This window comes from Leptomonas pyrrhocoris (assembly GCF_001293395.1).
Source record: "Leptomonas pyrrhocoris isolate H10 chromosome Unknown, whole genome shotgun sequence".
Taxonomy (NCBI): Eukaryota; Euglenozoa; class Kinetoplastea; order Trypanosomatida; family Trypanosomatidae; genus Leptomonas; species Leptomonas pyrrhocoris.
Window position 1 is genome coordinate 915,022 of NW_015438360.1, and position 19,098 is coordinate 934,119.

Genomic DNA, 19,098 nt, shown 5'->3' on the forward strand with positions numbered 1-19,098 from the left:
AGCCAACCAACGCACGCGCAACATGAACGCGCTACTTGTGGAGGTTGAGGGACAGCGAAGTCGATAATAAAAGAGGCAGGAACATATTCAACAGCGCAACTGCGACAAAACATGGCGAGGCTCTGCGCTACTGTGTTCTCTCCTCTTTTTTCTCCCCTTTCCCTTCCACTGTCTCTCCTTGTAGTTCTCCCAAGTAATGAACGTGCCCGGCGCTTTCACTTCTCCGTCACGTGTGTGTTTCTTTTCTTCTAATATTTTGTTTTATGTTAGTAGGATAAAATAGTATCAAAAGGACGGATCAGGCAAAAGGACGAAAAAAAAAAGGATGCGGCAAAGGTGCTTCAACGTCTCTCTCTCTTTTTTTAATTGCTCTTCGATTTATTACGATTTCGTTGTGTGTGCATGTGTATGTGCATGCGTGTGTGTATGCCGAGTTGCTACGCAGTTTTGTCATGGCACGTCAATGCGCTCTCAAAAGACGCGCGGCGCCTGTACGTGACGATCTGAAAACGTTCTGCTCTTCTCTCAGGCACCACTACACCACTATACGTCCACCATTTTCTCAAGGGAATGAATCAAGCCTCCCCCCAAAAAAAAGAGACGACGGCAAGAGAAGCAGCGCACTCTTTTCCTTTTAACTGTCGGTTTGCCTTGCTTCTTTTTTTTTTAAACCGGAGTTGCTGATCGCCGACCTTTGATCCCGTAATGCGACAGAAAAACTGTAGCGTCAAATACGGCAGTGAGGGAGAGAGAGAGGTAGAAGAAACCAAATAGGAAGGAAGAGAGGACGGCCGTTTCGTTCAGAGGAACTCCTTCACACGTTTGGTCTTCTCCACGCTCTTTCTTTCTACGCGCATTCCTTTTCACTCTTCTTTCAATTTTCCCTTTTCTCTTTTTTAGAACTACCGTTGAACAAGACAAAAAACAAAAACATGTTGTGTATTGGGACGCATGCACCGCGCACACACGAACAAATCTTCTTCAGTTTTTGTTTGTACTCGACCGCCTCGCGGCTGTGTGTGTGGGTGCGTGTGTCGTGCGTTTTCCAATAGATGAGGATATAGCTCTTCCGTTTTCACGTCCCACTCCCCTACTGGTTACATTGCGAAGGAAAACGGGAAATAAAGAAAAATCTAATAAAGAAGCTTTCTGTAATGTACGCTAATTCTCTAGGTAGGATTGGAATGAAACGATAATAAAGAACAACAGCAAAAAAAGGATCAAAAATATCTGCTCGCGTGCGGAGAGGAATGTCTGCTTTCGTGTGCGTCCGAGCAAAACAGCGTCTTTTTTTTCTCTTCTTCCCTTTTCAATAAAGAAGGGAGGTCGAAGCTTACGCTTTCTTGTCGGCACTGACTGGTGTGGAAGTTACCGAAAAGGGGCTTCAACGCACTAGCAAAAGGCGCCTCTTCTGTTTTTCCCACTCGCTACTGAGCACGGTGCAGAAGAAAGAGAAAGAGCAATGATAGACTGGCTTTGACCGTACGGTTTGGATCGCACGCAACGCAAGTCGACTGCATTTTGAGCTGGCTAATTCCAGCTGGTGCCTGCGGTGTCAAAGCGATGTCCTCACGCATTCTCCTTTTTTTGTTCTCTTGTCCTTTTCTGACCCTTTCTGCTCTTATCTGTCGAATGCTTTTTCATTTTTGTCTTCCTGTGTTGCTACGTTGGCGTTCAAACGGAGCATTTTGCTTAGTAATTCACACGCACACTCGCAGTAAATCGTGTTCCTCCCCGTTGCCTCCCCTCAGCATTCGCCCTTCCTTCGTTACTCACTCTCCCCCTTTACAAGGAACCAGCTTTCTCAATCCTCTGCTTCTCAAACAGAAACGCAGTAGAAGTCTCGCAACTCTCTCGTTAAAATGACCGTTTTCCCGCTGCTCTACGTCCAATGCAACCCCCTGCTGGATGTGTCGGCGCCCGTCGATGACCACTTCCTCGAGAAGTACCAGATGCAGAAGTCCTCGGCGTCGCTGCTCGGCGAGCACCAGAAGACCATCTTCGAGGACCTGGAAAAGCTGCCCCACGTCACGCACGTTCCGGGCGGCTCGGGCCTGAACACGGCCCGCGTGGCGCAGTGGATCGCGCAGAAGCCGCACAGCGAGTTCACTAACTACGTGGGCTGCGCCGCGGATGACCACTACGGCAACATCCTCAAGACCGCGGCGGAGAAGGATGGGGTGCACATGCACCTCGAGTACACGACCAAGGCCCCGACGGGCTCGTGCGCCGTCTGCATCTCCGGCAAGGAGCGGTCGCTGGTGGCGAACTTGTCGGCGGCGAACCTGCTCTCATCTGAGCACATGCACAGCGCCGACGTGCTTGATACGCTGAAGAAGTGCAAGCTCTTCTACCTCACCGGCTTCACCCTTACCGTGGACGTGGACTACGTGCTGCAGGTCGCGGAGGCGGCGCGGGCGGCGAATGGCCAGTTCATGATGAACCTCTCCGCGCCGTTTTTGCTGCAGTTTTTCTCCGAGAACTTTATGCAGGTCGTACCGTACGTCGACGTCATCTTCGGTAACGAAGACGAGGCGAAGGCGCTGGCCCAGCTCATGAAGTGGGAGTACACATCCACGACCGACATCGCGCGGCGGGCGGCGACGGAGCTGCCGTACAACGGCTCGCACGACCGCCTCGTCGTGCTGACCCATGGCAGCGCGCCGACCGTGTACTGGAACCGTAGCGGCAAGCACGGGCAGACCGACGTGAAGCCCATCGCGCAGGACGCCATAGTAGACCTGAACGGCGCGGGTGATGCCTTTGTCGGCGGGTTTCTCGCCGCCTACGCTTTCGGCCGCGAGGTGGAGCGCTGCTGCGACGTGGGCAACTACGCCGCAGGTGTCATCATCCAGCACGACGGCTGCACCTACCCCGAGAAGCCGGAGATGACTCCCTAATAAAAGGAAGAGAGGGAAATATAGTTGAAGAAAGGCAGCAATTAGCGAAGGAAAGAGGAACATAAATGCATGCTGCGTTCTCTAAACAGGATGAGGGGGGAACAATGGTTCGCTCTCTTCCGCATTCAATGACGAAAAACACACGCAACTGACTGTGCTGTAAAAAGCGGGAAGGAAGGCACGCTGTTTCACTCAAGACGAGCACCAGCAGTTGCTGATGAGCTAGGCCTGCTGATGTTTCTTTGTTTTCTCTCGGCACATCCACTATATCTATGTGTGTGTGCGTGTGTGTCTGTGCGGCTTGAATGGAAATGAAAGGATGGGCTTTGTTCTCGCCTTCTTGCCTTTCACCTATCTTTCTATTTTTGTTTTTGATCTTTTTGGCTTCCTTTCCCTTAACATGACAGTTTATTTTGCTCTAATGATCGGATACTTCTCTTTATACATATACCTATTTGTTGACACTGGAATTGGCTTTCCATGCGTGTGTGTCGTGCCTCGCTTATCGGAGAGTATCTTCTAAGTAAATCTAAACATTGAGTAGAGGCAAAAAGCGGAACTCTTTCAAAAGAAGAAAAAAAGGGAAATTCAAAATCACGCGTATCAAAGGAAAAATAGGAACCCGAAGCGGCTGTAAAACACCGTTTTAAACGCTTCCTCCTCCCTTTTGCGCATGACACGCCATGGAGAAGGTGCTGACGCAATACCGCGACACCAACTTCAACCGAACGCTCTCGCACTAACACTTTTGTGCACCGATGTATGCACAAGAAGAAGGACATCTTCATAATTTAAGTCTCTCCAAGGCCCCCCGCTTAAAACACAAAAAGAAAGGGAGGAGTAGCTCAAAAACGAGAAAAGGAAGGTGGCGTTGGCGTACTCTGTTTCATGTGCGCTATGGGGAAGAGCGAAAAGCACTTGCATTGGCCGTACCTTTGTTTCCTCTCATTTTCCGTACTCAATACACGTGTGTTTCCGTCTCACCACCGCCTTTATCTTTCTCCCTCTCTCTCCATATGTATCCTTGCCGCCTTTTTTCCCCTCGTCGTTCTTCCTTCAGTACTGCTCCCCTGTCTCAACGCAGGCTAACGTTATACACGCAAAATATCTGAACACTACCTTCACATTAGTCGACGCTATCACATTTTCTTCCTTCGCCTTTCTTCCCCGTTTTTTTCTCTCTCATATTTACTATTCGCCTTTCTTCCCTCTTGTGTTTTTATTTATTTTGTGTTTCACGACTACAGAAAAGGTTTTGAACAAGGCAATAGGGCCCGTGTACGATTTCGGCAAGGGAACCGCTCGACCGTAAGTTTCGCTGAACAACAGCCTTCGGAAAACGGTGATCTGAAACAAGTGCTTTCGGACCGACACTTTATCGGACCGTACTCCTTCTCTGGTGTGTACGAGTACATTTTCGCCTTTCCCTCGAAGGGCACACGCGTTGTAGGCGATTCGAAAGTACGCAGCGGACTCACCGAGGCTCCAGTCTCTCTTTTTTTTCCCCTTTTCAAAGTCAGCGTTTTTTTCTTTTCCTTTCTTCTAGCTGGACCCTCCTCGCGTTGGACTCATCATTGCTCAACCTTGCATCCGTCAGGCACCTCCCAAGGCATTTTCTGTCCATCAAAAAAATCAAGCCTGCTTGGGAGAGTTTGTTGGCGAACTACACTACTTTACTATTCTCTTTTTCGATACATTTGCTAGCGACCATGTCCGGCGGTGACGAAACCATTCCGCTGTATGTGCAGTGCAACCCACTGCTGGACGTAATAGTGGACGTGGACGAGGACTTCTTGAAGGAGTACGAACTCGAGAAGGACTGCGCCTACGTCTACACCCCGCGCTACCGCCCGCTCTTCGAGACAATCTTGAAGCACAGCTCGCTTCACGCCTGTCCTGGCGGTTCAGGGCTGCACACGGCCCGTGTGGCGCAGTGGATGTGGCAACACGTGCTGTCCAAAACAACCGGACACGTCATGTATGTGGGCTGCATCGGCAAAGACAAGTACGGGGAGACGATACGCGCGTCGGCCGTGGAGGACGGTGTGACGATGGAGCTCGAGGTGAGCAACACCCTGCCCAGCGGTCTCTGCGCCGTCTGCAAAGTCGGTGACGCGCGCACGCTGATCGCGAACGTCTCGTCAGCCAGCGCTCTCAGCGACGACTTCATCGCCTCCGCGACGGTGGAACAAGGTCAATGCTCCGCGAGCATCATCTACACCACCGCTTACGCAAACGTGTGCCGGGTTCAGCAGACTCTGCGGTTGATGGCGAGCGCGCGTGCGCGCCGTCTGCCCAACGGTGCGAAGCAGCTCACCGCGATGGGGCTGTCGAACCGGAAAGTGCTCGAGGAGTTCGGCGAAGACCTGGTGGATGTCTTGGAGAAGCTGGACATCATCATCGGAAACGAAGAGGAGATGTCGGACTTGGCGATGATGCTGCAGTGGGTGCCGACAGATATGACCGACCTGGAGTTGGTCAAGAAGATTGCGACGGAGATGATGTACGACAGACACAGCGTCCGTCTCGTAGTCATGACACGCGGTCTGAAGCCGATTGTCTACGCCACTGGTGAAGGGCTTGTGAAGGAAGTAGCGGTGCTGCCCAAGACGCCCACCAAGGACAAGCTGAAGACGACGGGCGCGGGGGATGCGTTTGCCGGTGGCTTCCTTGCCGCCTTCGTGGCGGACCCCAACCACCTGGAGTACTGCTGCCAGATGGGGGCCCGCGCCGCCACGTACGTGATCAACCACAACATCCAACAACTCCCGACCGATGCGGAGGCCATCAAGGAGGTGCGGGGCAGCGTGTAGATGCGTCGTGTTCGTTTGCCCAACGCAGAACGAACGGCTAGAAATCACCAAGCTGGTCTCTTGTTTGTTTGTCTGTGCGTGTGTGTGTGTGCTTGTGGGACGCAGAGTGCAGTGCATGTCAAGTGAGCCTTTACCTTACTGGTGGGGGGTGGGGAGGGGGTAGGAAGCCGTGCAGGCGGTGTGCTTCTGCGTAGATCACGTCTTTTCGGGCGAGGGCACCGGTAAGTCAGCTCTGGTGTCCACTTTCCTTTTCAGTGTAAAGTGGACCAAGCGAATGGTGCTGACCACCAAAAGAAAGAATAGAGAGAAAGGAAGGAAGGAGCAGATGCCTCTCGAATATCTCTCACATTAACTCTCCCCTCTTTGGTGTTTTCGTTGCTTTCGTTGAAATTCGGAACGGGGGACCGTTGTTGCGTTCCTAGTGCCTTATTCGCGTTTGTCTCCTCTTCTTCTTTTTATTTATTTAGATGACTTCGCTGTGTCACCGTCTCCTTCATTTTTCTTATATAGTCTGTACCGCAGCACGTTGTGTCGTTGACTGCCTTTCCTTTTTTAAAATGTTTTCACAATCTGATATGCTGATCGTCAAAGATGCACGATGCACGGGATGGAACTCGTCTCGTCTGCGCACTGATTTTTTTTAAACGATCTTCGTCGAACTCTTTTCTTTTTTTCTCTTGGTAATTGTAACATGTATGGCTGTGGGACGGGGTAACGCGACTCACACCGCTTCGAATGTCATTCAAGAGGTGAGGCTACCTGCCCGCGCGCACCTAAATTACCGCTAAATCCCCCCCCCCCGCAGCAGAAAAGCTCTACTGCGAAGCGAAAACCCAAACTGTTCTCTACATTTTCAACAGAATCTTTACGCGATTAGAGCGTCCCACTTCCTGCTCCACGCCTCTCTTCCTCTTCGGTTTTTTTTTTTGTCGACGCGTTGCGCTGCCCTTTTCGTTTTTCCCTCTCAGCCATTCAGTTTACGTGCTATCCGTCTGCTTTGAAACAGTAGAAAAGGTCGTACACGCGGTATCTTATAGATGCATTTCTGTGTGTGCTTGGGCGAACCTGTACAGTGCTTGAACGACTTGTGCAATCTGTGGGGAAAGTTGCATAATCGCTGCTTTCTATTGCTGATAGTTGAATCTGCTTCTTTCCTTTTTTTCCTCTACAGTACTTTCTGTCTTTTGATGAGAAGGTATTCGCAACTTGGCCCCCATAGCAATTATTCTCCTCCAGCCTTTTCCGGTTCGTGTTACTGTGTTTTCATTAGAACTACATTACATTTTATTTATTTATTTGTAGTTGTCTATGTGAGTATTGCATCCACGTAGTCGGTTCCTATTCCTGTGCCGTCTTGTCGCCCAACAACGGAAGAAAAGTGCGAAAAGTAGCCGCCGAAGAGAGAGAGGACTGGGGGCTGCACACGTGAGAGGAGGCAACCTCGTCTGCTCAAATGGAGGAGCGAAACCAATTCATTGATCTCTCCGGCATCCGCGAGGCGTCTTCCTCACCGGACTACGCCTCCTCCAGAGAAGATGCGCCACGCACCAGCGCGGATGGCGCACGCTCGGTCACGCAGCAGCCACCGCCGCGCAGCAGCACGACCAGCAGCCCGCGCCCCAGTGCTGGCCGCAACGGTGGTAACAGGCGCGACGGCGAGAACAGCGTGAGTGCGCCGTTTGCCAAGGTGCGGGGCCCCCGTGTGGGCAGTCCGGATGTGGTCGAGGCTCCGTCAGGCGTGGCGCCACTGCGCCGCCGCGACTCGATCAAACACCCGTACTCCCTTTCTCCTGGCCGCCCGGCAGACGAGAAGCTCGATGGATCCAGGGCGGAGTCCGCCGACCCTAACGCGGAAACTGATCCTCCTCATCGTCGTCATCGTCAGCATCCACATGACGACAGACAAGACCACCTTTACCGCGCCTCCGCACATGGCCGCCGGCACTCGGCGACGGTGGCGGTGTTAAACCGCGATGCATCGAACCCATCCGGGCCGGTGAACACAACCGTCTCGGCATCTCCCGACCGACCCGACACAGCCGCCGCCCCAGTGGCCACCACGCAGGAAGACGTGAAGCGCTACGTGTACACCGTAATGGCAGACCACGCCGCGACTCTCACCACGTGGGAGCAGCGCGTGACGGTGGCGGAGATCTACCGCGACAAGCCCCTCCGCACCGGTGGCCGCCCCGCCCCCCTTCGCGCGCAGGATCACGGTTTCCTGGAGCGTGCCGCTGGCAGCCTCAAGACCCACCTGCAAAAGCTGGCCGATGCGCGCTCGCTGCTGCTGCAGACGCGGAAGGAGGTGCCGCCCACCAAGACCGGCGGCCGTGGCGACCTCGACGCGTGGAATGAGTACTGCGGCTGCTATGAGCAGACCTTAACGGACCTGACGACCGAAGCGAAGCAGCTGCGGAAGCGCGTGGACCGGCTGCTGAAGGGGGAACAGCCGGAGGGCATGCGCACCTATCGCACCCGCGCCGGCTCAACGCCACAGACGGACAGTGCCAAGGCCAGCCGTGCGCGTAGCCAAGGCAGCATCGCGTCTCGCCGCGGCTCTCCGCCGGCTACCCCACGCGGGCAGCGATCTGCATCCGCGAGGGGGCACGGCGCGCCGGCGTCCCCCAATCAACCTCCGCAGTCCGCTGATGCATCACCGAGCAGCAATCACAAAAACAACAGTGATAGCGCTGCTGCTGCTGCTACTGCCAATGACCGCAGCCCGTACGTGCCGCTTATCGGCGGTGGCGCGGTGCAACGCGGCAGTCCGGCGATCCGTCCGGGCCACGACAGCGAGAGCGCCATGCGGGCATCGCCAGCGCCGGAGAGTCAACGCAGCTGGACGCGCGCGAGCAGCACGCTGAATCCTCTGCGCGGCTCCGTCGGCAGTGCGCCGTCGCTTACGTCGTCGCGCAATCAGCAGCAGGCGCGCGCCCTTCACCCCGACACGGTTGTGCGGCAGTCCGTGCCAACGGGCAGCCTGAATGACCTGCAGTCGCCGTACGCCCGTCTCTTGTCGCCGAAGCGGACGTCGTCGCCGCTGCGGGACCCAACGCACACCGTTCTCGTCGTCCCCGCCCTCTCCGGGGTGGCGGAGGAGATGCACGAGGAGGCCGACACCCCGGTCACCCCCCGCTCCTCGCGTGCCTCGCGTGCCCCTCACGGGTCTCGCACTCCGCGTGCAGGGCCATCGGTGAACTCGGTGAGTGAGGTGCCGCCGCAGCTGCGCACGTACTCGTCGCCGCGCGGCTCGGCGAAGGCGGCCACGCCGACCTCCAACACCTCCCCCCTCCACCCGGCGCGTCGCCGTCAGCTGCTGGAGATGATTGAGCAGCATGAGAAGAATCCGGCCGCGCTGCAGCGAAGTGACTTGCACCGTGTGCGGGAGTGCTTTTACGAGCTGTACGGTGAGCAGGAAGGGCTGCATCGGTATTGCTTGTGGATCGATGATATCGCCCTCTCGGCTCTCCGCGTACCGCACGCGTCCGCGTAACGCAAAGGGGAAAAGAACAAACAGGCAAACAATCAAGTAACAGGGCATGCTGGCTTACGCGAACGCTGCCGACAAACGACGCCGCGATGTCGGTGAGGTGTGAGGAAAGATTGTGGGAGTCGAAGAAGGCGAGATCAACTGTGGAAAGTACTCAGAGTTTTCTACACACATATATACCTATGATCTTTGCGTTACTCGGCAGGTGTTCCTCTCTTTGTCCTCTGTAATAGTGCGGTCTTCCCTCCGGCTCTTTCCCCTCTGCGGCGGCGTTTTCTCAGTGAACACCACTTGGCGACCTTAATAGATCTGTTCTTGTTTCTCAGTTTTCTTTAGATGTGCCTTGCCCTTCTCTTTGACATACTGCCGTTATCGGGTTTTTTTTTTCACCTCGACAAGTAAAGGTTTCCGTGAATGTGAGGCGTTGCCGGGCACCGCCATTACGATCCACTTAGAGGTTCACCATCGCCCACTCTTCGATGGACCTTTTGTTGTTGTTTTGCTCCCCCGTTGTGTCCGTCGCTTTTTGTGGGTTTATGGTTTCTTCACTTATGCTTCTCTTTCGATAGACGACGCTGCTGGGAGCGGGATGAACAGCGGCTTTTGCAGATGCATGACGCGCTGCTAGGCGGCCCTCTTTCTTGTTGACCCTTTCCCCTTGGTATTTCATCGTTCTGTTTTGATCCGTCTATTAGTGGTTATATATATATATTTCGTGTTTCTGCCTAGAGCAAAGCAGACGCACCACCACCACCACTTAAATAAAAAAGAACAAACACCAGGTTCGTGCAGCTGTGTCCGCACATGATCAGCCACGGGCGCAGAGGATGAACGAACACGGCGGCTATTTTTGCGTTGATGGAGCACACTTAGTGCGTTGCGCGAAGGTCGTTGGCGCGTTCCTTCGCTCAGCGCAAAAAACCACAACAGCAGCAATCAACCAACGCTTATGCGACAGTTTTGTAGCGAGCGCCGGCAGCAATTCTTTTTCCTTTCCGTCTTCTTCCTCCGTCTGCATTTTTCTCTTTTCTTTTTTAACTCGTTGCTCAAATAGATTACCTCCTCCTTTTTCTTTTTTAAAAGAAATCGGCACTATTCCTATTTCCATCCAACCTCCTTAATAGAAAAGTGGGGTACCTCCGCGTCATACACGCACGCGTAAGCGGAAAAAAAAGAAGAAGGTATTTATCTATTGCGTAGCATTTCTTTTCTCTCCCGCCGCGGAAGCGACTGTTCATTCTGTGTATTTGTTCTCCTCACCGTGTTTGGGGAACGCTGCTCCACTGAAAGCAGGACGGAGCTTACGCAGACACGCTTCTTACCCCCCCCTTTTTTTTTACTGTGCACAAATCGTGTGCTTTTCATCTTTCACCGGCCGAAAACCGACGTTTTTGTTTCTCCCTTTTCTTTTCTTCGAAACCCTGCTTATTACTATTACAATTATTGAGCCGTTTACTTCCAGACCGGCGAAGGCATCCTGAGCAGCGGCGCAGATCACCATCGGCTACGGTCGACTCCGCCGTTCCGTATCGTTGTGTGGAAGGCACAGTCCCCCCCCGTCGCATTTCCCAGTCGTCTCACTCTCATCTTCCTGGCTCCGCTTACATCAACGGCAACAGCAGAAAGGCTCAAGAGTTCTCAAGGAGGTGGCTGCCCAAGCGAAAGCAGAAAGACGAAACAACGTTGGTAATTATTATGAGTCAGTTCATCTTCAACGGCACGAGCCGTATGCGCAATGTGACGTTCGCACAAGACCACCACAAATCCCGCACGAGCATCATCGAAGATGCGCATCGCCAGCGACTGCGGCGAGAGGAGGAGGCGCGGCGCACGCGGGCTGCCCAGCGCCTGCAACGCGTTATGCGTCAGTGGCTCGCCGGTCTGAAGGTGATGCGTCTGGCACTGAAGAACATCCGCCAGCTCCCCTCTGACCTTGCGAGGCTCCTCGCCTCAGCGACATCGGGTGCTGCTGCTGCGGCGAGACCCGCGAGCGGCCTTGAAGCGGAGCTCACGGCCCGCCTACACACCGCCTGCTGGTTCTTTTCCTATGCGGTGGCACACCCGTCACGGATTCCCGTTCACGGATCCACCGCGCTACACACGTCCCTCGACAGCGACGAAGAGGAAAGTGTGTGGAGAGAAACGGCTAAGCTGCGTTCGCCTGTGACTTTTAAAGGTCTAGCGGAGGTGCAGGCACATCAGCTGCAGGTGCTGCAGCAGTATGGCGGCATCGTGTGCACGGCGCTGCGCTCCTGTGCTCCGGGGGCGAGTCGTGGTGAAGTGCTGGATGCACCAGCACCGCTGTGGCAGCACCTGCTCTCGTCACTCAGCACCAAAGATGTGTCGATTCTCTTGTACGTCCTTCTTCAACAACTACCGGATGTCGTGGTACGGCACAGAGGAGAAACGGTCGCGCCGGCCGCTGGCAGCGTACAGAGCGGCGGTAGCGACACTATCAGTAGAAACGAAAGGTTTTTCAGAGCTCTCATTGGATCGGTTGTAGACGCCGTTGCGGCTCGCAATGCTGCGTACCGTGCTGGCGTAAACGAGGAAGAGGAGAAAGAGGGTGGCAGCGGTGCGAGCACGCCGTGTTTTTCTTTGATTCCTTCTTCTCCGTCCTACGTTGACCGCTGGCCTGCAATCCAGGCATTGACGATGGCTCTTGAATTAGCCTCCCAAGAGCCCGCGCTGTCACAGGAGTGGATCCGGCAGGAATACACAGCGGCACTGCAGCCTCTCTTGAACGCTTTCCCTGCCCCACCATCCATTCCACTTTTGGCAACAGCAAATGAGGCTGCGGCGTCTTCGTTTCCACCGACAATGGCGGAGTCGTCTTCCGCTTTCGCGCGAGTGTGTTGGCGGTGCATGTGCGCCGCATTCAGCGCGGATGAGCACCTGCTCCTCACCACGAATCCCCTCGTTGTCCTGCTGAATGCTGAAGAGGCCGCGCTGTTTGACGGAGACGCGGCGGCAGGTGGGGATGGCGGTCGTGCGTCGTGCGGGTCTGACGCGTGCTGTGCCGTGCTGATCGGAGAGTGCTATGCACGCATCGCCCTCGACACGCGGTTGACCTCCGGCGAGGAGGTGAACGGGATTCGCGGCGGCCCGCTGAGTGCTCGTGTGCTGGGCCGTCTGGTGCGTCTGCTGCCACACGTGCAACAGCTGGTGAAATCCACGGCTCCCTACGCCGCTGATGTCCTGAAGCGCTATCTGTTGAGTGTCAGCTGCCTCAGCGAACGCCTGTGCCGCGAGCCGTTTTTCATTGAAAGCATCCTCGCTGACCATTACGCCTACAACACCGGCCAGAAACACGCGACGCTCGCGGATGCGGCCACCGTTGCCACCACCACGGCGACAACAGCGGCTCAGAATCTGCCTCGTAGTCAGTATCGTCTGTTGTCGTCGTATCTCTTCAGCACGGAAGGCGGACTACGCCTCATGCAACTGCTGACTGCAGAGGACGAGGCGAGGGAGCAGCTGCGGCTGCAGGCGGTGGAGAAGCCAACGGTGGAGGCGCCGTCTGACGCCTCCGCACCCCTCGCAGACGCCCCTCCCACAGGAGAAAACGAGGAAACTCTGAGCAGTGCGGAAACCGCTTCTGCGGCTCCTGGGGTTTCTGCGGCGACTCCGTCCAGCCCCCACACGACCCATTCCCCCACACCTGCGAGCCCCGTCACCGTCACCAGTGCAAGCATCGGACCCGCGGTGGCGTGGCCCACGTCTGCGTTAGCACAGCAGAGCCCGCTGGAAATTCTATGCAACGTCTTCGCCTGGCCCCTCTTCACCTTTTCCAAGCCGGACTACTCCCGTTACCAGCAGGAGACGCTCGCGCTGTGTGCGAAGCTCGTGCGCACCCCGCAGCTCCTGCGCCGCCTGTGGAGTCTGTATTGGCAGAGCTGCGAGGGTCTGCGGGCGGTGCTGCCACCCGGGCCGGTGCTGCAGAAGCTGTGCGCCCGTCCGGTCTGGGGGGCTGAGGAGAGAGCGTCTGCTCCGGCGCCAAAGCAGCAGCGGGGGGCCCACGGGCGGCGCGTACCGGCCGCGGCAGCCACGGAGCCGCTCCTCGCCTCTCTGCCCCGCCTGCCGACGTGGGAGACGCACCCGCGCTACCCCATGTCCTTCTACGACCCTCACCCGTCGCTCTCCATCTTCTTCTTCACCTTGCTGGCCCACTACGTGAACGTCTGCGACTTTGCCGATGAGCTGCGCCGCGGCGGCGACACCGCCGTCTTCTCCGTCGAGGAGTCCTGCGCGCTGATCTTGGCCCTAAAGGAGGTGGTGCACCGTGCCCACTTGTACGGTGTCGTGCCGGACTCCAACGGCGAGGCGGTGGCGCACGCGGCGTGTCTGCTGCTCAGTCGCCTGCATATCGTGAACGAGGCAGACCCTTTTGTGCCGGCGGGCGCGGACGGGCTGTGGATGTCGGTGGGCATGGTGGCCGCCGAGAGTGCCGTCGTCTCGCTCGTGCCGCGCTGGGATGAGGCGAGCGCCGCCGTCGTGGACGAGGAGAAGGCAGCGGTCGAGGAGGAGGTTGCCGCAGGCGAGTACGCGGCCCCTGTCGCGACGAGCATCACTGCCTCTACAGCCGCCGCTGCTGCTGCTGCAGGTCGCAGTAGGGGACTGGGCAGCACAGGCGACTCCGCCGCCGCTGGCGCCGTGGTGCTCTCGCGACTCCCGGGCGACGACCTCATGTTCCACGGCAGCCGAAATTGGGACACCAAAGTGCGCTACATCAAACTGCTGGTGCACACGCCGTTCCTCCTACCCTTTCGGGCGCGGGCGCTGCTGATGTCGGCGCTGCTGGCGTCGCAGGAGGATCAGTGGACGCCCCCGTCCGACCGCCCCACCGTGGTGCACCGCGGCCGCGTCTTTGCCGACATCTACGACCTCTTTCACGCCAACCCCATGAGCTCTAACGTGTATAACATTCGCTTTGCTTCCGAGGACGGCACGATGGAGGCCGGCTACGGCCGCGGCGTCTACCGCGAGTGCATCGTGACGCTGTGCAAGGAGGGCTTTGCGGCCGAGTACGGGCTGTTTCGACAGACCGCGGACGGCTACGTCTTCCCCAACTCCTTCAGCGCCATCGCCACGGGCGACCCGCAGCATTTACAGAAGATCCGCTTTTTAGGGGCCATGGTCGGCCGGGCCCTGCGCGATGGTGTGCTGCAGGACGTACCGTTTGCCCAGCACTTCCGCAACGCGATCCTGGGTCGCCGTAACACGCTGAACAACCTGAAGGGCTTTGACGCCGAACTGTACCACCAACTCATGTCCCTCACGCAGCTCGGCGAGGAGGAGTTGCAGGCCGTCGGGCTAACTTTTGTGTACACCGTCAACTTGCTTGGGGTGACGAAGGATGTGGAGCTTGTGCGCGGCGGCGCGCAGATGGAGGTGACGCCGCGCAACTGTCTCTACTACGTCCATCTCGTGGCGGACTTCAAGCTGAACCGCGAGGCGGCCGATCAGACGCGGGCGTTCTGTGCTGGGCTGCACTCCGTCCTAGACTCGAATCGCCTGCTGCTTTTTGACAGCAATGAGGTCGGCAAGCTCTTTGGGGGTGACGAGAGCGGCGAGATCGATCTGCAGGACTGGAAGGAGAATACGGTGTACGACGGCGCCGAGGACGCCGCAAAGCCGCAGGCGCGTCTCTTCTGGGACGTCGTCGAATCCCTCACACGCAAGCAGCAGAGCCAGCTGTTGAAGTTCGCCACCTCCATGACGCGTCCCCCGCTGCTCGGCTTTAGGTTTCTTTCCCCGCCCTTCAAACTGCAGCTGCTGTCGGCGAATGTGTCGGGCGAAGATCATCTGCCCTCCGCCTCGACATGTTTCTCCACGCTGAAGCTGCCGCCCTACCGTGATTACGCCACGGCGCGGGCGAAGATCATCGCGGCCATCGAGGAAACCGGCACCTTCGAGTACAGCTAGTTGCGAATAACACGTGATACGGCAACGCCCGAGAAGAGCGAGCTAGTGAGTGATTTTTAAAAGGTGTGTGCGTGTGTGTGCGTGTGCGCCGACTGTTGTTTCTTCTGCTCGTCGATGTCCTCTCTATTACTATTATTATTATTATGGCACTTTTTACCCCTACGTTTGGCTTTGTTCTACGTGGTGTTGCGCTCTCGTCCGTGAGCCCTCGCTGACAACAGCGAAGGAGCGAAACAACTGAGAAGGGAAAGCATTGCGGCAGCGCAACTCAAAAGGGGTTGTGGCTTTTTAATTCAATAATAACTACGAAAACTCTCGCGTTCTTCCACCTTTGCGCTCGAAGCCACAAATGGTCTGTGATGAGTCTCTCTCTCTACACCGGTCTTTCTACAAGAAAATGCAGACCAACGTGCTGAGAGGCACCCTAACGTGCCTGACCTCACCTTAAAAAACAGAGAAATAGTATATATATGTGTATCGAGATGACTCGTTATTCAGAGTAACGGGGTGAGCACATCTCACTCACTTGTGATAGGCCCTGCTTTTTCTCTAACGACTTCCTTTTTTTTTCTGCTGTTTCTTTTGGCTTTTACGATCTGCGGTTCACAACCGCTTCTCTTTTTCTAAATTTTCGGATGATCGTCGTTCTTTTCAAAGCATGAGAGTGCACCCCTCACGCGGCGTCTTTCAGGAGAGAAAGGAAGAAGTAGAAGACTGGAGCCCATTGGAAAGGCGCCTAGTGGAAAGCGACGGTTATAGTAACAGCGGAGCGCGACGGAGGAGCTTCTCTTACACAAAAAAACACGGGCAGCTATTAGTTAAATACTCAGCCCTGTTAATCAAAACCATTCAGTCTTTCTCTCTCTTTTTTTTTTATATATTGCCGCGCATGCTGCGCCTGTCTTCACGTGTGTGCGGCAGTTACGTGCTGAACCAGCGCGTCATCGGCGACTGGTGGCAGCCGCGATACCGCGAGCGCGCGCACAACGCCGCCAAAGAGAAGCTGAACGCTGCATTGCAGGAAGGCGCCAATGACGGCCGTTCGCCATCTCCACCTGGCGAGGCCGACACAGCGGCCAAAGACGACGGCGCTTCTCCATTGCCTTCGCTGAGCCTGTACGATGCTAACGCGCTCGTGGCCACCTTCGTAAGTTGTCACAACACCGAAGACTTGAGCGCCACGCTGCAGTACATCCGAGAGCACCTGGGACAGGAGCTGACTCCTTTTCATTTCCACGCTCTCTTGCGCAATTTCAACCACCATCGAGACATGCACAATGCGCTGCAGCTGCTGGAGGTGATGGTGCAGAGCGGCACCATGACGCTCGAGACGTACGCGCGCATGGCAGACTGCATTCATGTGCTGTCGCCACCAGACACGCAGGCCCGCATTCTCCAACTGGTCGGACTGGCGCAAGAAGCATTCGGCGGCCAGGTGATGGCTGAAGAGGCCGGCTCGGAAGGGGCCACCACTGCCATGTACAGCCATAACGAGGAAGGGCGGCGTGCGCGTGAGGCACAAGAAGCGGCAGTATCGTCTCCGACAGAAAGCAGCATGGAGAGGTCCCATTTCCAAACGCAAAGTGCGCCGCTGCTCTCGTCTCTCCTTCATCACCTGTCCACTGCCCAACACGCCGACGCAGTCGCCTCGTGCTTCTTGGTGGCGTTGTGGATAAGTGCCTTGGGCGTGGAGCTGAGTGACTGGGATGTGCTCAACGTTCTGAGCACGACGGTGATCCACGCAGAGCAGTTCCCGCGTCTCTGCATGTTGTTTGGCCACTTCGAGGGCTTTGCCCCGGGCCACGTAAGCGTACAGGCGGTGCTGGACCGGCTTTCGTTGCTGGACGAGGTGAGCTTCAAGGAGCTGTCCGCGGCGACCGAAAGTGCAGGCAGCGGCAGCCACAGCGCAGGTGGTGCCTCTTCTGCGCACGACCATTTTGTATCGCTGGTTGCCGCCATGCGGCGCTCTCTTACCGCCGTGGGCGGCGACGGTGTCTTGACGGCGGTCGTTCCCTTTCCACTTATGAACGCGCAAACAAACGACATGGAGGAGCTTCTGTTGAGCGCGCTGCGTCCGCTGATGCGTGATGGCGTCGGTGCGCACCGCTACAACGCAGGACACTTGCTGCACGTTCTCAGTCTGGTGAGCAGCACCGCGAGAGATGACCTAGGAGCCGTGCAGATGTTGGTCCGTAGCATTCGTGAGCAGGAGCTGCAGGAGCAAAAGCTTCAGCAGCAGGATTCTGGTTTCGTTCGGTCAGTAGACGCGGCTACCGTGCCATCGTCGTCTTCGCCGTCGTCCTCGCATGTGGGCGTGGATAAAGCGAAGCGTGACGGCGGCCCTGCTGGTGAGCCCTTCGCCGTCCCGGTGCAGCACCTCCTCGACATGGCCACCCTTCTGAACCGCACGAGTGCCTCCATGCTGCGGGAGGTGCAGCAACCTCTTCGCGGTGCCATACGGCGGTTGGTGGGCGAGTTGCCGGATGGGCCGAGCGGCGATGGCGCGGCCGACTCGTGGACGGCCGTCTCAGCGTCCTGCAGTCCGCCCATCGCCACCGCCCGTGACCTCATGAAGCTCAGCAACTACGAAACGCAGTTCCTTCGCACCACAGCGGAGGCGCGGGAGGTGCTGCGGCACGCCATTGACTCCGGCAGCGCCACCAACAGCCACGGTTGGCTGCCGCGCGGCACCCAACTCATGTTTCTGCAGCTCGCCGAGTTCTGCTGCCGCCACCCCCCTCGCAACCCGAAGCTAACCTCCGCTGGCCTGCAGGAGCGAGCGAAGTGGGCATGTTACCTGGACGCGCGTGACACGTCGCTGGCCCTCTTCGGCTCAGCGCGGCAGTCTCGTGACTCGATGAAGCACCTCTTCTACCACGACAACCAACTCCCTGCGCTGCGGTCTGACGCCGTCGTTGCGAAGGACTTCGCCGATGTGCACCGCATCTTCTTCGGCTCCACCATTCCCCCGCCGTCTTCTTCATGTGCCTCGCAGATGGAGCTGCAGCAAGCGCTGATGCGTACACGCACAACGTTGCCGCACACCGGCAGCAGTGAGGCGAGCGTGCCGCGGTATCTGTGGGACCCCGCGGTGTACAACCCCTACCCGGCAGCGCAGCTTGCGAACAACTCCGCCGAGTTTCGCAACCTCGACGGCAGCGTTCGCGGTGCCTTCACCGCCGCAGAGATTGAGCAACTCGACCCCGCGCTGGGTGAGGTCGCGAGAGGGGAAGAGGAGGGCGAAGTGACGGACGCCTCGGAGTTCTTTGTGGAGCTGTGGCACGCGCTGCTCGACAAGACCACATCGGTGGGGAGCAACCCTGTGTGGTATCTGCAGAACACCGGCATGTACCTGCTGCTCGTCCGCTGTCTCCTGCATCGTTTGGATTGGGAGGCCGCGGTGCACCTCACACGCAAGATGTCGCAGCACACCGCGTACAATTACATGATGGACCACGAGCTCACCACTATCTTTCGCGAGATTGGCGATCCCGCAGGGTGCTTGGCGTTTAAGGTTGCAACGAAGCTGTTCGATGGCCGCATCATCAAGGACGGACCGACGAAGCGGGATAGGTTTCACCAAGAGCAGTTTAACTGAAGGAGGCGGATGGCGACTTTCTTTGGTTTCTGAGGAGAGATGGGATTGGCAAGAAAGGTAAACGTCCGCGATAGGAAGTGCAACAGTGCGTCCCGAGCAGCTTCTTTTTTTTTTAGGTAAAGGACCTTTCACGATTGCGGCTGCTCGGCTTTCCTTTGTGACGCCTGCAGGGTGTCACGCACAATTCAACCGCTCAGTATCGCCTGCGTGGTGCAGTGACGGTTATCACAGCAGGTAATGCAATGGAAGCGTCAACTATCTGAAACGAAAGCAAAAGTATACACCGCGCAAGATGTGCCGAATGTATCCAGACGTATAGACAGAGAAGTCTTCTCCTGCTTGTGCGCATTACGCTGCTCTTCTGAAGGTGTT

General features: G+C 56.7%; 5 protein-coding genes across 8 annotated transcripts; all 5 read left to right on the forward strand.

Moving 5' to 3' along the window:
* Positions 1 to 1,682: 1,682 nt before the first annotated feature.
* ABB37_02804 (putative adenosine kinase) lies at positions 1,683 to 2,900 on the forward strand (the record flags this gene model as incomplete). 3 transcript variants are annotated; one of them, XM_015799932.1, is made up of 1 exon in its annotated part: positions 1,683 to 2,900. In XM_015799932.1, the coding sequence occupies exon 1, from the start codon at positions 1,863 to 1,865 to the stop codon at positions 2,898 to 2,900; it is 1,038 nt and encodes a 345-aa protein (XP_015661534.1). In that variant the 5' UTR covers positions 1,683 to 1,862. The 3 variants fall into 3 exon arrangements, with proteins under 3 accessions (XP_015661534.1, XP_015661535.1, XP_015661536.1); XM_015799933.1 differs by having other exon boundaries at positions 1,695 to 2,900; XM_015799934.1 differs by having other exon boundaries at positions 1,717 to 2,900.
* A 1,058-nt stretch (positions 2,901 to 3,958) lies between these two features.
* ABB37_02805 (adenosine kinase-like protein) lies at positions 3,959 to 5,713 on the forward strand (the record flags this gene model as incomplete). Of its 2 annotated transcripts, none has more annotated exons than XM_015799935.1 (1): positions 3,959 to 5,713. In XM_015799935.1, the coding sequence occupies exon 1, from the start codon at positions 4,610 to 4,612 to the stop codon at positions 5,711 to 5,713; it is 1,104 nt and encodes a 367-aa protein (XP_015661537.1). In that variant the 5' UTR covers positions 3,959 to 4,609. The 2 variants fall into 2 exon arrangements, with proteins under 2 accessions (XP_015661537.1, XP_015661538.1); XM_015799936.1 differs by having other exon boundaries at positions 4,445 to 5,713.
* A 966-nt stretch (positions 5,714 to 6,679) lies between these two features.
* ABB37_02806 (hypothetical protein) lies at positions 6,680 to 9,206 on the forward strand (the record flags this gene model as incomplete). Its single annotated transcript, XM_015799937.1, has 1 exon — positions 6,680 to 9,206. Exon 1 carries the CDS (start codon positions 7,167 to 7,169, stop codon positions 9,204 to 9,206), a length of 2,040 nt encoding a protein of 679 aa, XP_015661539.1. The 5' UTR covers positions 6,680 to 7,166.
* A 1,049-nt stretch (positions 9,207 to 10,255) lies between these two features.
* Positions 10,256 to 15,128, forward strand: ABB37_02807 (putative ubiquitin-protein ligase; the record flags this gene model as incomplete). Its single annotated transcript, XM_015799938.1, has 1 exon — positions 10,256 to 15,128. The coding sequence occupies exon 1, from the start codon at positions 10,899 to 10,901 to the stop codon at positions 15,126 to 15,128; it is 4,230 nt and encodes a 1,409-aa protein (XP_015661540.1). The 5' UTR covers positions 10,256 to 10,898.
* Positions 15,129 to 15,786: 658 nt separating this feature from the next.
* Positions 15,787 to 18,726, forward strand: ABB37_02808 (putative mitochondrial hypothetical protein; the record flags this gene model as incomplete). Its single annotated transcript, XM_015799939.1, has 1 exon — positions 15,787 to 18,726. One exon carries the CDS (start codon positions 15,787 to 15,789, stop codon positions 18,724 to 18,726), a length of 2,940 nt encoding a protein of 979 aa, XP_015661541.1.
* Positions 18,727 to 19,098: the final 372 nt, after the last annotated feature.